The sequence below is a fragment of the Melitaea cinxia genome, chromosome Z, assembly GCF_905220565.1.
Source record: "Melitaea cinxia chromosome Z, ilMelCinx1.1, whole genome shotgun sequence".
Taxonomy (NCBI): domain Eukaryota; kingdom Metazoa; phylum Arthropoda; class Insecta; order Lepidoptera; family Nymphalidae; genus Melitaea; species Melitaea cinxia.
The window spans coordinates 11056113-11073358 of record NC_059424.1 but is presented as its reverse complement, the minus strand read 5'-3'; the positions used below and the strand labels follow the sequence as shown (position 1 = coordinate 11073358).

General features: G+C 31.8%; 1 protein-coding gene across 1 annotated transcript in view; it reads right to left on the bottom strand.

Annotated features, from left to right (window-relative positions):
• Nucleotides 1–17246, bottom strand: part of LOC123668786 (probable cationic amino acid transporter) — a gene marked incomplete at its 3' end in the record, with an annotated part of 63749 nt that overhangs the window by 32127 nt on the left and 14376 nt on the right. The window contains exons 5-6 of the mRNA XM_045602479.1: nucleotides 2574–2782; nucleotides 795–966 (exon numbers count right to left, since the gene is read on the bottom strand). Of these exons, the coding sequence (XP_045458435.1) occupies nucleotides 795–966; nucleotides 2574–2782 (381 nt within the window). The remainder of the gene's footprint in view (nucleotides 1–794; nucleotides 967–2573; nucleotides 2783–17246) is intronic.

The following is a 17246-nucleotide window of genomic DNA, read 5'->3' as shown; positions in this document are numbered from 1 at the left end:
ACACACTACCATGTATTTGAACACACACGCTTAAATACTCTTCTGTTTATTATTAAAGAAGTATATTGTTTGACAACCTTAGTAATGTTCAAACTTATATTTTAAATTAATTTTGATTGAATTTCGACCACTAGGAGACCACTAGTATTGTTAAATTACTTATGCTAGGCAGCACAAAAGTAATGAACATAATAATCTACGTTGCGCGTGTGTATAAAAAATGTAACAGTAAAATATAATACAAAGCAAGCAAACGAAGTCGGTATAAATATCGGTCAACCGCGAGTTTTCAATTAAAACTTCGTTTTTGTATCACAAATTAAATATGAATATGCAACAGATACAGCGTCGTTAACTTTTAGACCTTTTATTATAAGTGTAATTTATGTGGCGCCATATTTATAATTTAAAGTTAAACACCAAAGTGTTTGATGTCTTATCGTATAGTGTGTGTGTGTGCATATATTACTACTAAATAGCATTTTCAAGAAATTTAAATGTCGTATGAAAAGGTCTGATTGATTTCTTTTTGTCAGATGAACTATTATCTCATATCCACGCCTTGAAAATCGGTATGATTTCACACTGATTTTATTAACTTTGGAATTTTGTAATTCACTAAAAATCAGTATCCGGAAAAAATCCAATAGAGTTTTGTAAGTTATTCAAAGTTAAAGTTGAAGTCAAAATAACATTTTTGTATATTTTTTTTAATTTTTCATTTCAGTATTATAAAACATTCGAAAAAAAAACAGCTACATTAGAACGAAAAAAAAAATGATTTTAGAACTCACCTATCAAAGTGAGCATCACTGAGCTGCTGACATAAGCGAAGAGGATGATGCCCAAACTCAGTACAATGGCCAACGGAATAGAGCGTTTAGGGTTATTGGCTTCCATACCCGTTGTAGCTATAATATCAAATCCGATGAACGCGTAGAAGCAAGTGGCCGCTCCGCTGAACACCTAGGACAATATAAGTTTTGCTGAAGTTTTCACGGTCACCATAACACTTTTACTTTTATGGTACTTAGTGCGATCGATATTTTGAAACTACAAATACAGCCTATCCGCATTTGAATTAAATCCAACTCAGGTCTCAGTTGTTCGTCACGACTACAATGTCTACAAAGTCGTTGAAATATCGGGAGTTTCAAAACATCGCGGTAAATCCCGTAAAAATCAAAAATTAGGACAACGAAGTTATGCTAGAGATAAGCTCTATGTCGGTTTCTATTAGAAGCAATACTGCAGGTAATATAGAATGAGTTATCATTTTAGAAACATTCAACGTAATACAAATGAAATAAAAAAGGATCGTTAAAATTTTATGAAGAAAACGCGAGTTAGGTTGCACTGTTAGGATTTAATTACTACTAGTGCAGGTTGTGAAGGTTTTTTAAAAAAAAGGTTGTGAGGGTTGTTGAATGTTATATGTGAGTCCGTTTGTAAGTATGTAATTTTTCTTGAATTTATCTTCTAATGCTTATTTCTTTGTTGATCTATTTGCTAGTATGTGAGCTATTAGCGCATTTTGATAACATAGTATCACCATAAATGGTAGAATCAATAAGTTCACCTAATGTCTATTATATTATTACAGTCTTCAAAAATTGGCAAATTTTTATTCTAATATACTACGTAGCAACACATGAAAAATACACACGTTGAATACTAACGTACAATTTTTTATATTCCAAGATAAATTTATTATTTAACCTTTAAAATAACACTGTTCTTTATAAGTTTAATATTTTCATCTCTGATTGAAGTAGTATCATTGATTATATTATACTGCACACTCATTCTGACTCTGATCTCGACCGCGTAGTCTGATAAATCAAACAATATCAAGATAGTGTCTAGTTAGAGAACAATATTAGATGTTGTATTCACACTTCTCGTGCTGTCTGAATATCAACTGTAACTTGTTGTGTTTTAGAAATATTAAAGCTTATATATTCCGTTTGGATATTGTTTCAATTGCGAGCTGCGGTGGTTTCGTATCTCGTAGCTTCGCTTATTTTGTTTCTAATTTTATCTGAAAACTTTTGGAACGCGGAGAAGCTTTCAAGAGTAATTACTGTATGTACGCTAATTAAATGTAACTTTATTGAAATATAAATGGAATACTCAATACGTGTAAAAGAAACAAAATTTTGTAGTTGATATTATATAAATACGGCTCTTAGTTTTCTTTTATCTAACTAAGTCGAAAAATATACCACACACACACATACACACACACAAACACTCACACACACACACACACACACACACACACACACTAAAACATACATAAATAAACTCCTTTTTTTCTCTTGTGATTAAATTCTGATAATGTTAAGTTTAAATTTTATAAGTATGAATATTCAAGAGCAGGACACAGGTAAAACACTTACCTACTTAAAAGGATGTGCCAACAACAGTTTCATATTATGCAACATTTTTTTCAAAATAAATAACTTTTTATTTTACTTTTTTATACCGTAATATTTTTAAGAATATATTATCAGTTATATTATTAACTCTACTAGTGCAAGTATTAATACTATTTCTGGAAACCAACTTACCCCCGACCACCCAAAGGGCAGAAAACCCTTATGTTGGGTCCAATTACTGGTGTCCATGTAAAACACGCCAGCTGCCATGATGAACACCCACACACATAGGTTAATCGCATTTAATAGATTATTGAAGAAGAGGGACTTCTTGACGCCGGCGACTAGAATCATGGTCATCATAATGGAGATCCCAAAAGCGACGAAATCGGGTGGTTTACCTGCAAATTAAAAACTTTTTTAAAATAGTCATACAACAAATCGTAATTCAATAATGATATTCCATTAAAACGTTATTAGAAAAAATACCTATAGCTCTAAATTAATTGAGTGCAGTACTGGAGCGCATTTCTTGTCGTTTATTAAGAATCGATTACAGACACTTATTTACTATGTTTTTATTGCCACTTACAATTAATAATTCAATTTTTTCCAATTGCTTATAATTTCATAGACATTTATGCAAATAATTGAAGTATGAAAAGTTAATATAAATAGACAATCATAGAAAATACTTATTATAATTTAATCATTTAATATAATTAATTTAAATCAATAAATATATTAAAATACAAACTGTACACAAAACAAAATTTTATTATGCTTACGCTTGAGCCTGTAATATCCCACTGCTGGAAATAGGCCTTTTTCCCTATGTAAGAGAAGGATCAGAGCTTAATCTACTACGTTGCTCCGCTTTCCCAATGCGGGTTGGCGGATATATTCCCTACTATGAGTAACGATCGCTAACAGAAGTAGATTATAACAACCGGGACCGACCGACGGCTTAGCGTACTCTCCGAGGCACCGTGGGGAGACCCACAAGGACTGCACAAACACCCAGATCATGCCAAACATCTGTATGGCAAATAAAAAATGTTTTGTATCTGCGGGGATCTTGAGGTGAGCCATACGCTTGTTAGTCGACCTTTTAGTTTAAAAGGAAGAAAAAATTAAAATCGGATTCAGTTTTTAGTATAAAAATTTTGTTTGACTCTTTAATAAAAAATAAAAAAAAATTAAGGTCTGTAATCTTCTGTAGGTATATATGTATATATTAACTATTTAATCGTTTGTTAGTAAATATATATATCCCATTAAATATTTTCATGTAAAATGATCTTAAAAAGTTATATCAGATTTTATTGACAGTCAAGTTTCTAACTCTTCAAGCCCTAACTTTACAAACACTTCACCTTAGTAAAAATGCCTGACTTAGCTGTTTTACTACCGCCATACATGCGTAAGGTAAAAAATTTAGCAAGTGTTCATTGCCACTTTGTTAAACAATGGTTCTTATATAAACAAACGGTATTAGCAACAGCTGTGCCCAGATGAGACATGTATGACCATGTAATAAATACCGCCTCAAATATTAAAAACAAAAATAAATTAAAAATTTTGCATTTCTTTAAAAGCTATTGCGTACTATTTGTAATGGAAAAAGTATTGTTCAATGCTCTTACTTTAATTAGAATTTGCTTGCTCGTGCTTCGAACGAACTCACTGAACTAAAGAACAATCGCGTCGGAACTTGGCTTAACTTGTTTAACGCACATGAGAAGTTTGTGAATTAGATTATTATTTTATAAAAAGTTGATCATGATTTAACGTTGGATAGTTTATAAACTACTATATTTTAGCTATCAAACTCAAAGGAGGTCAAAGCATTTCAAAAGCAAATGTAGTCGTACGTTAAATTCATAATGAAAACCTCTAAAATCCAAGTTATAGTTCTCTAGCAGCTTGAGATTTAAAACAACGATTACTAGTGTAGAGTGTTAAAAATAAACTAATTTCTGTCAATATCCACGCCCCAGAGGCCCGGAGACTTGTAGCAGAAATAGGTTTCCGCTGAGCTGTTTGTTTTTCTCCAGAATGTAAGTATAATAAGTCCACGCGTATTGTTCAAACGGTTTTTTAACGAAAATGTTTATTCTAAAATTCTGATATATAACTATCTAGTAGTTGCTCTTTATCGCGCATTATAAATCTTATATATAAAATTCTCGTGTCACAATGTTAATTAAAATACTCCACCGAAAGGGCTTGACCGATTTATATAAAATTTTGTGTGTTGTTATAAGGGGGGTTAAGGGGTTAATAACATATATGGCAAAACAACGTTTGCGGAGTCAGCTAGTAAATTAATAAGTATCTTATACTATACACACGCGGTCGTCTGTTCCTATGGTAAGCAACATAATGCTTGTGTTAAAGGTAACAGCCGTCTGATATAGCTAAATACTTCTTTTTTTTGGTAATGCATAGAAATATAACATATATAAGTATGTAATTACAAATATCACACCCAGACCCAAACTCGCAAACCGCGGTGCAGAAAGTAGGACCAGTATAAACTACGCCAACGAACTAGTCAATTATATTAACGAGCTAGTCATATTGTTGTTATGTAATTTCATACAAACTTGCGAAAGCCCTTAGATTATCTCCAACCGGTTGTAAAACTCGTTCATAGTGGATAGCTACTAATTTATGAACTATCTTTCTGCCAAATTTCAGGCTTGTACCATAAAAAATATAACTTTTTATGAAAATTTTTAGAGACTTTAGACCGGCCCTGTCACAAAATACCTTTTTGGCAGACGTCTACGATTCAGACTGTAACATCCCACCTCCTAGGCATTGGCCTCTGTCTATATGTAGGAGAAGGATTGGAGCTTAATTCACCATGCTGCCGCACAGTGGGTTGGCGAATATGTTCCCTACTATGAGAAACAATCGCTATCAGGCTATATGCTATCATATATTTATGATGATAACCGGGACCGACGGCTTAACGTGCTCTCCGAGTTACGGTGAGGAGACCCACAAGGACAGACATTCAAACCGGAAAGAAACATTTGTAGAAATACAAACATCGAACCCGAGCGGGAATCAAACCCGCAAACCGTCGGTGTTTAAGGCGACTACACGCAACAATGAATCAGAGCGGTTGTTGTACACGTCTATTAACAATGAACTATCTCTATGTCAAATTTTAAATTCACAGCACGAAAATATAAGATTTTTGTAAAAACTTGTGTAAGCCCTTGGACCTCTATAATCCGGGCCTATCGAAAAATCCATTCTAAGCGGACATCTACTAACTATAAACTATCTCCATGCTAAATTTCAAGCCTGCAGCATAAAGAATGAAGAAATTTCATACAAAACTAATTGAGCCCTTAGACCTTAGATAGCTTAAGCTGGTCCTGTGAACTTCTAAAGACCCCATTCTAACTTTATATTAAGATTTTTAAATTTGTAGCATTATATATAAATAAGGACCTTTATAAAGTATTTGGGTTAAGAGTTTGGTTTTGGTTTGGTTTAAGGATTTTCCCTTAGATCTTTTTATCGTGGCTCTGTGGTTAATTCGTTCTTGGTATACGTGTATTAATACCAACTACATTTATGTCAAATTTAAGATTTGTAACATAAAAGCTTTTAATATTTATAAGCTTTATAAGCTTTTGTAAAAAGTTAAGCCCTAGACATCTTTAATGAGGCTCTGTCGTAAAATCCGTTCTTAGAAAATGTCTACTAAATATCTTTCTGTAATATTTTCAAGCTTGTAGCGCAAAAAATGAAGGAGTTGCATACAAACTAATGAGAGCCCTTAAATCACCTCTACCCGACCCTATCGAAAAATCCGTTCTTTGCGGACGGCTACTCGCTATACGAGTAAGCTAGTAATTTAATCTTAATGCATCCAGCGGTTTTTAAGACTTCGTAAGGAGTCCGAAACTCTAAACCAATTTTCATCAAATTTTGTAAGCATCTGTAATTTAGCCCAACTTGAGAGATAGGGTAGTTTATATCTCAATTATTGATCTCAATATTTGTTATTGGTTTGGCATCTAAGTTGTACACATATCCGGTAGATGGAGTCGTTTTACTATTTCTAGATTATAGAGGGCGTGTTTGAATACAGAATTTACATACATTTTCATAATTATAATATTATAATGACAAAAATTGATTCAATGTATTATAATTACTCAGCCACAGCAACTCGTAGCTGGGTCAGCTAGTATATGTATGTAGACTAATGTATACGTAGTCTACGCAAGATATGAATTAATTATTATTTGGAAAACGATTGCAATACGAAGCGTAATGTGGGTAGTTCAACACTAATCTCATCTAATCCTTCAGATAATAATACCCATTATGATAATTGTATATGATACTCAAATGTCACAAATACGTTTATACATACGTTTCATGAGTTTTTTTATTTTTGTTACATTTAATTTTAAGGAAATTTTAAGGTTAAAGCTATAATTTTTATATAAGAAAAATTATGTTTTCTTATCCTTTTCATTGTTCACAACTCCTTAACAGCTAATGTAACATTTCTATAATGATACGTTCACAAATAATTCGTATAAATTACCTTTTCCAAAAGCGTACTATGACAAACATTTTGTATGACATTATACGTATTTGTAAAAGTTAATTGAAAATCTAAAACGTATATTTAATCAATTTATCGTAGATAACGGGAGTATATTTACTCCACACCTTCGTAAGGTAAAATCTTAATACGTCGATACAGTCTTGAACGTATAGAATTCGGCGTTATATAAAATTGATTCAAGTTTAATTTCGCAATTTGTTATTGGCTACTTATTTTATTGATATACCTAGGTATTATAAAAAGAATTCGAATAGTACTCTTTAACAAGGTAAAAATAATTATAGCGTATATAACGTCAACGAACAATTTATCATAATATTGATATTTAGAAAAAATATTTAGCTTGCTTATTTGAAATAGTGCTGTGTGGCTACGGCACCAAAGAATATAGCCACCCCCTCTCTTCCAGTGGGTGTCGTAAGAGGCGAGTAAGGGATAACTAGGTTCCACTACCACCTTGGAACTTAAGAAGCCGACCGATGGCGGGATAAAAATCTAACCGCTGGCTTTGAAACACACACGCCGAAGACGGACAGCAGCGTCTTCAGTGCGACAAAGCCAGCCCTGCGGTCACCAACCCGCCTGCCTAGCGTGGTGACTATGGGCAATACACATGAGTTTTTGGCGCGAACTTGTGGAGGCCTATGTCCAGCAGTGGACTGCAATAGGCTGGAATAATGATGATTTGAAAATAGACGTCTAGTATAAAAAAGTGTAGAAAACATATATATAAAAACACGAATGTGCTTTAGAACACAGATTGAAATAAACTTTCGAAAAATAACTCTCTCATCATAGGTAGTGATAGAGTTCCGTTGCTGTTGAAATTTAGGGACTTCTCGTTAAAAAACCGCGACAAGTATTTTTGACAGTCTTCTCTTGATAACTTTACACTACCTCAAAAAATTCTAAAGAGACCAAAACAGATAGATATATGATGGTTAAAAATCGGGGCTATATGGTAGATGCATTAAGCTTTCTCAATCAAACTCTCTCAATTTTTGTTGATTAGTTAAAGACGTATGTGGTAGTGCGTTGTCGTGATGAAAGGCCACACCTTTTCTGTAGATTAATTCTGGCCACTTGTTCTGAATTTCCTGCTTATACATCGAACTTTATTATTAGCCTTTTTCAAATGGGTCAAAACTGTTTTATAATCAATTTTCAGATCTTTTTTGGAACCCATTTACGGGTGATATTCAGGACGCCCGGGTAGGCAGTCCTAGACCGTATGTTGACTTCAGCACTTGAGGGTGCAATACCGACCAAACCCTTGCGGGTGCCTTCACCCGCTTTAATTGGAGGGTCCCGGATCTACATGCAACAGGATCCCTCCAGCGATAGACTGGCCTCGGCGAAAAGGTCAGACTTCTCCTCTATGGGGACTGTCGGGCTTACCTCTGGAACAATCCCGACAATGCCGTGTCTAACAGGACCGGGTTCCCATCCCGGCCCGACACGGGCCCAGGGGCGTCACTGGAGTCGCATTAAGTAGCGCCTCCTACGCATCCCCGTTCGTCGCCTGCGGAGAAAGGCCTCGTCGGCGGCCTCTTCTCTCAAGATCTTGAGCTAATATATCGTAACTACTCAAATGTCGATCTAGCTCCACTTTTTTAATAATGTCGTCTCGTTTATTCGTAACTGGGCAACCAGAGCGAAATGCATTCAGAATTTTTGGACTGAAAACGCTTAAAATAATTTTGTGCTACTCTTACTGACATTGCATTAGGCCCATAAACGTCAAAACATTTTTTTGCCGCCTTTTTTCTATCAGAAAACAAACGAAAAATAGCGGGAAAGCGTTTTTTACTTTTTAATTTCATTTTTAAAATATCACCTGTTCAAGTCAGTTACAAATAATAAAACCAAAAAGATTTAATAGCAACTTTTTACCAGAAAATACGAAAAAACTTTGTCCCCGACTTATTTTATACCACGCTTCCCTATCTTAGATATATATCACGCGATATACAGTTATATTGATAATTAGCCTATATTTATTAAACCATACGACTATAAATGATTTGAGATAGTTCGAAAGCAATTTAACTCATATTTTGCTTTAATAAGTCTATACAACATAACTGACGGTTAACTAATCTCATAGAGAAGTTAATGTCACAACATCAGTTATATACATCCGAGTGTCGGTCGTAATTCAGACGTTTGATCTAGATAAATCCTATACTGGCCTAATATTTCTTTATTCTTTCCCTTTTTCTTCTTACTCTCTTCTATAGTACTCTTATGATTTTAATAAGAAACCCACATAAATGTAGAAAGTTTATAATATTACTAATAAAATATTATCGTTGACTACAAAGGTTTTGCTTATTTTTGTATTTAAGATAATTAGAATAAGCTATAAATAAAAAAATGAAAATATTCTAAATTTATATCTGTTTTTTTTTTTTTTTTGTATAGATATTTGCCTTGACTACCCGTTTGAGTTATATTTATGTATGTATATAATTATATATGTTTGTATTCTTAATTATATATTTTTGACCTTTATGTGGGAATAAAAAAAAATGTATCTCGATAAGTCGGCCGTGACCTATATAACATAGACATTAAGTTGCCTTGATCTTAGGAACAGACGAGTGTTCAGCGACGAAGTTGAAGCTACTTCTTTTTTTTTTCTTTGAAAGTAAATTTTATCCATGCAAAAATAGCAAGTTTTGGCTTAGCTCAAACATATGTAGGTTGTATAGGTAATGTAATATAATTCGTGTACCATTAGATTTCGTATAGAACTATCATCACTATTGAAGGAAGGTTAAGTGTATAGAACACATGATTATTAAGTGGCTGTAGTGGTTGGCGGCTGTATTGTGTTCGAGGATAGCCTGATTGCGAGTGACTTCACGTTTACACGTTTCATTTGACGTGTGTTCATTGTGTTCATTATTGTGCCGTTGAGTGTAATATTAATTTTCTTGACATTATCACACACATAATTTATTTATAAAAACACGCATAATTTAATTTGCGTTCATAAAAAATACGTATTTTTTTAAAATGCACTAACAAGATAACGTGAGTGAGTGTGTTGCTAACTTATCGGTTTGTCATGTCTGAGCCTAAGAAGAAAAATAAATGAAATTAAGCCACAGTCAATTTTCACCCATGACCGTCATCTGTATTGCCCAGTTATCAGAACTTTTAAAATGACAATCGCAATACTTAAGCTTCATAACTTTTAAAGTAAAATGTTTATTATAAGGTTTGAAAGGTTATTATTTGTAGTTTAGATTCTACAAAAGTGAAACGGTGTTAACGTATTACGATTTATATTTTAATGAGCTAAGCTTTATTGATTTTTAGAATCAATACAAGAATGTTTCGTAACGCTTATTGTGAAGTAAATTAAGACGACAACTTAGCTTTATTTTAGTGAAAGACATAACCTAAGTAAACTAGCATCGACAAATCTCATCATATAATAAAAATGTAACAGATGGCTGTCTGTACATGAAAGATATATGAGAAAAAAATATTATTGGGATCTTTGTTAACGCAAATAGCACCCATAAGAATGATTGTTAGAATTTTGTCTGTGTATCCGTGCGTTTGTGCACGTTAATCTCAGAAATGGCTTATTTAAGTGTTTTCACTAATATATTGTGATAAGTTTCACTTAAAATTTAGTTTTTGTTTCATGTCAATGGGTTCATAAATAAAAAAATATAATAATTTAAAGAATCGCGTTGAAAATGTAAATACCCAAAACGCCGACGAAGTCGCGAGCACAGTTAGTGTTAAATAATTTTTATCCATTAAGTAGATAAGTAAAGCTCGTCTCTAGTTCGGATATAGTTACTACTATATATATGTAAAAAATTCTTATCTACATACTGGCTTTTTAAAACATAATTATCCAGCTTGGATATTAGCCAGAATCCGGCTTACGAATTTCAAATTTTTCATTCAACATTAATCAGAGTATATTTATGTAAATATTTATCTAAGTGTGGTAAAAGTATTTGCAATAAAAATACTATAAAAATAAAAATAGCCAAAATAAAACTCTTCGTCGGTTAAAATAAATTAAGATTTAACGTTCGGAATAAGTAATTTAAGCCTCCTTTTTTAAATACATAAATTATTCATATTGTATATAATTATCTTACTGTAAAGACCTGTTTTTAACTTAAACGCGTTCATAACGGATGAAAATTTTATTATTATTCGATATATCTTTGTGATAACTAATATTACTCAGTTAAAATTATAGTTCACCCTTCTCCATGTTTGGATTTCAGTTCAAATAATATTTTGATATTTTGTGGAACAATATTAACGTATTTAAAATATAATTTTTAAAACATAGAATCAAAAGACTTATAATTTTGGCTGTTCAGTTGTATCCAATTAAAATGTGGCTAATGTCACTTAGTGATGACAAAGAATTTTTCTGATCAAAGAATTTTTAAAATCGGTCCATTTGTTTTTAAGCTTATTTATTTATTATAAACAGAAAAACAATAATCTTTCTTCTTTATAATATCACTAGCTGACCCCGCGAACTTCGTATCGCCTAACAGTCGATTCTTTAATTTTATTTATTTTTTTTTAAATTTTTCTCTCCGTAAGAACCATCCTCGTACTTCAAGGAATATTTTAAAAAAAGAATTAGCGAAATCGGTCCAACCGTTCTCGAGTTTTGCGCTTAGCAACACATTCAGCGACTCATTTTTATATTATAGATTTATGTTGATATAGACACACATATTATTATTAAGCACGTTGCGATTCAATGAATCTTAAAGAAATTCTAAGAAATACATTAAAACATTATTATTTTTATTAAAATACTAGCCGATCGGGCAAACGTTGTTCTGCCATATGGATAGGGAGACCATTATTTTCTAGGAGTATAAAAAATAGCCTATGACCTATTCTCAGTCCTCCAAATGTATACAAAAAAAATCGGCCAAGCCGTTTCGAGGAGTTTTGTAACAAATGCCATGACACCAAAATTTTTGAATATTAGATTTTTTAAAATAATCTGTGCAAAATTGTCGTGCAAATAAAGTAGCCAGAGGCGACTTCCGGCTGCTCCTGAACCGGAACTCTTTGCTGATTGTGCTGTAGTGACGCAGTTATAATATTCTGTGCATATTTTTATGACAGAGTCATTAAAAATAATTTTAGACTGAGATAAAACCATGTACATTTTTTTTGTACAAAACATTTTGCGTCTTGTAAAAGCCTAATGGAGTTCGCATTACTGTTTTAGACTTCGTTATCGATCATTATTGGATTACTTAACTTAAACACTAAGACAATTAAACAATAGTTTAATGTGATTTTAGTACATCCTACTTCTAAAATTGTCAGTTTTGACCTTTTTGATTTCCTTTTAGACAAAAGAAGTTTCATATTTTAGATATTATAAGAAATAAACCAGTGTTTGTACTATTATAAAGCACCACAACTTAAAATGAACCAAATTCCCAATAAAAACTATTTACTTTCGGTCATCACTGGTTTTGGAAATAATATTCACATATTTTTGTGCAAGATCAACCAATATTCATTTTGTTTACTTACGACTTAATTCGTTTCATTTATCTTGGTTGTTTTTTTCAGTGAACTTTAGTTTACTACCACAGCTCTTTTAAAAGAAAAGCGAAAGTATAAGTTTCAACAGCTGAAGTGGTTCAAAAGTGTAGGGAGGTGAACTTTCTGTGAATGCACAATATTTATGCAATACGGATAGAACTCTCACTGAACACCATTTTCAGAGTAAACTCAAAAATTAATATGACAGGTATTGATAGATATAATTATACGAAAATATATATACAACTTTAGATTCGTAAGTTGATGAACTGTACTGTCAAAAAAACTTCTTAGTCATTTTTAATACTGTAAAGATTTTACTGCTGGCCAGAAAAAGTATCAGAGGTGTGCTACTTTGTAATGAAATGGTTGATAGATAAAAAATAGTCTTGGTTTCTTTTTTAAGAAATACATTAATTAATAAATAATTTAAAATATCTAGAAGACTATCTGATGATGATGAGTATATGTATCATCACCACAACGACTCTAATTATCCGTATAACTATCATATCATATCATATGCGTGTGGATAAAAATTAAGTAATTATTTTCTTTAATATCTTATATTATTAAACGAGCAATTCTTGTATATACGAGTATGTATATATCTCGGAAACGAATTCAACGATTATCATAAAATTTAGTATATAGGAGGTTTCGGGGGAGATAAATCCATCTAGCTAGGATTCAGTTTTAGAAAATGTCATTTTATCCCTGTTTTTAGGGAGTGAAAAAATATCGTTAGTCAATAAAGTTGTAATAGCTCGGTGAGAAATCGGCCGGTCGGGATCAACTGAGAAGATCATGGTTCAATCCCATGTCATGATCCTGATCAAGTATTTTTTCCTTTTTTTTCTAACTGCACTCGTTATTTTTTATTTAAATAGGCAGTTCTTATTTTTTATTATTATGTCGGTAAAATCGAAATATATTATTCATATTTTATCATTATTATTTTTTAATTATTTTTTATTTTTTATATTTATTTATATTTTTTATTATTGTCCTTAAAAAAATATTCATATTTTATAAATATGTAATTCGTATTTAAATATGATTTCCAAAAAATACGATTTGTTAGAGCGCATATCAGTTTTTAGAAGCAATTACTCCCAATCTTGTAATTGTGTAATTTGTATCAATTTTTAATTAATTGTGTTTGCAGGCAAACGATAAAAAAACCGACTTCAATTATATCGACAAGTAATACAACGTAGGTATACGAAAAAATAGTCAAGAAATATGCGTTATCAAAGATTACTCCAAAAGTTGTAATCAGATCTCGATGAAATGTGACCACATAATAAACATCGGCTTTCGATTAAGTTAAAAATCATCAAAATTGGTACACCCAGTAAAAAGTTATGCGGATTTTCGAGAGTTTCCCTCGCTTCCTCTGGAATCCCATTATCAGATCCTGCTTTCCTTATCATGGTACCACACCAGGGATATCTCCTTTCCAACAAAAAAAGAATTATCAAAAACTTTTAATAAACGACGAAGTTATCCCCGAACATACATTATATAAATATATACGGTCGAATTGACTAACCTCCTCCATTTTTGAAGTCGGTTAAAAAATACTTCATCCAAACCGGCAGCGAATCATTTTAACTCTCTCTCCTACTAATCCTTCACGATTTACTAAAAATACCGAGTTGAGCTCGGTCACCCAGGTACTGTTACAAATAAATCGCGATAAAGTTGGCTGAATGGCTAAATTCCTAGCCAGGCTATATATACGTATATATTATTTATTTACAGAAAAAAACATAATTTATGTGATAAACAGTGCAGCAAAAACAAGTAACAGTTTAACAGTGCACTGTATTTCTAGAGTAATAATACTAAAGTATAAAAGATACAAAAATATGCAATTAAACTACACAAATAATCGGTTATACATTTATTATAATTAAAAAAAATTAACATAGAGTAATAGTTAAAGAATAATAATAATTATAATAAAAATAATATAAATAATAAATAATAAAATAAAAGACAATATAAATGATAAATAATATATATTTTAGCTTCAAAGTTCATCTCTAGTTCAGATTCCTACCATACAATTAACTAAACTGTCAACCCAATTTCTGGGTAGTTTGTTTTAAAACGTTTATAATTAGTAGCTAAAAGGCTGTAAAGCTAATTACTAATTTGTTTATCTGATAGACAAGCGCCATCTAATATAACGAAGTGTGAAGCCAATAAAACTTTCACATGAATAAACAAGGAAAAACTAATTTTATTAATTTCTTAATATTTAGAGTAAATGGGTGACCGAACTTAGCTCGGTATTTTTAGAAAATTGTGTGATGCGAAATGATATTTAAATATGAATTACATATTTATAAAATATGAATAATATTTTTTTTTTACCGCCAATGAAAACTAACATAAAAATAAATATAAAAATCAAAAACAAAAAAATAATAATGATAAAATATAAATAACATTTTTCGATTTTACATACATTATAAAATAAAAAATAACGAGTGCAATTAGAAAAAAAAAAAGAAAAATAATAATCGATCGAGGATTTGAACAATGGTCTTTTCGGTCGATCGCGTGAGCTATTACAACTTTACTGAAATTTACGAAATTTACCTTCGTATTCTAACAATATTTTTTCATTGTCTAAAAATTGGGATAAAACGACATTTTCTAAAAACGAATCCTAGCTAGTTTTATTTATCTCTCCCGAAATTCCCTGCATACTAAATTTCATGAAAATCGTTGGAGCCGTTTCCGAGATTCAGATTCTATATATATACAAGAATTGCTCGTTTAATAGAATATGTCACTCTGATTTATATCCAACCTAAATACTATACGTCAGTCAACCTGTTTGTGATAAAATTTTGTTTAATATTGTACTATGATAAAATTATTTCATTTTATAAGAGGGGATTCGTTGTGGTTGCGTTAGTACGTCACATAGCAAACAGTATACGCCGAGTATTTACAGCATTACTCTAATATTCGATAATAATTTGTTAATATGTATGTACGCAACATGAAAGTTTTTTCTTATATCACTAGGTCGGCAAACAAGCGTACGGCTCACCTGATGGTAAGAGATTACCGTAGCTTATAGATGCCTGCAACACCAGAAGCATAGCAAGCGCGTTGCCGACCAAATCCTCAATCCCCAATCCCCAAACAGGAACACAATACTGCTTGAAAACAGTATTATTTAGCTGTGATCTTCTGTAAGGTCGAAGTACTTCCTTAGTCGGGCTGCTCTATATTTTGACCAGGAAATTCCTGCTGTGCCCTACCTCAAGTTAGTAGTTAAAAAGTTAACAAGTATGTTAAGTATGCAAATTAAATTGATAAAATTTGCAAGGAAAAGTATGGTAGATTTCAAGTATAGTTTATTCTTATACATTAGCTGCCATTCTTAGTCAATTTCACTCAAACTACATTGTATTTCGTTTCCGTTTAGACATAAAGAATTCAAGAGAAAACGAACGAATATATAGGAATTGAAAGCGAAAACAATATACTCACATATAAACTATCTATTTTCAACCTTCAAGGTGCGACGAGATCTATACTTTGTGGAATCTCTATTTTTAGTACAGTATGGAGGCTGACTTAGAAAAAAATTAGCTTAGGGGTACAGGGACCGTATTATTCTATCTCGTAAATTCTTTACTAGTGACATTAAAGTTTAAATAAACTATATAATGTTGTAGGAAATAATACGAATGAGTATTTAAAAAAAATGTCGTTCGTTTCGTTTCGTTATCGTTTGCCAAGTTTTAATTACGACTAAAATTACATGCAATAGTTTGCAACACAATACTCTCCTATTACTACTGACACTGGATGGCCAATTTCACTAGTGCATTGATGGTGGATATAGTTGAATTTCGACAAAATGTTTTGTACATTTTGATATGGTTTTTTTTTTCGCAACGGAGAACAGTTACGGAGAAACTACCTTTGCTTCGCAGTACGTAAAAAGCTATTTCAGTTTAATAAAATTCACTTCACCTATCAGATGTTTCTAATCCTAAATTATGAAACAAAAAGTTTTTAAATATCTGGCACATAATATTTTGATAGTCTGTTAGAGACTTTAGCCATAGGAGGTGAAACATACCCTAAGTCTTGTAAACGGTTATCACAAACTGTATGCAGCTTATTTGTAATCCTACGCATATTCCGCGACTTTATTAAATATATTCTTTAGCTTTAATATAATCTTAGTTTCATATTGAGATATTTTACTGTAAAATATAAGAGAAAACAAACGGTATATACCTAACAAAAATTATAACCTTGGTCGTTAAATATTCTTGCACGTTCTGGCGATGTTATTATTACGAATTTGCGGTATATTTCCATAAGCGTTAAATATGTTACAATAAATAAATATCCTTTATACAGCGAACTGCACCTAGCGGGCAATACTCATAAATCCATTGCATCCGTTTTTTCATAACGACGCGGAAAACTACACGGCGAAGCTATTTCGTTTGTTACTGTATTCTTTTTATAAAATTTCCATATTGAAAATATATTTACAGCTCTCTGGCTCTCAGGTATGCAAACACAATGTTAATTAAGTGAAAGATATATAATAAACAATTAAATGATATTATATTCCTGAGTACCTAGATGACCGAGCTTAGCTCGGTATTTTATTAGTAAATTGTGTTTTTAGGAAATCATAT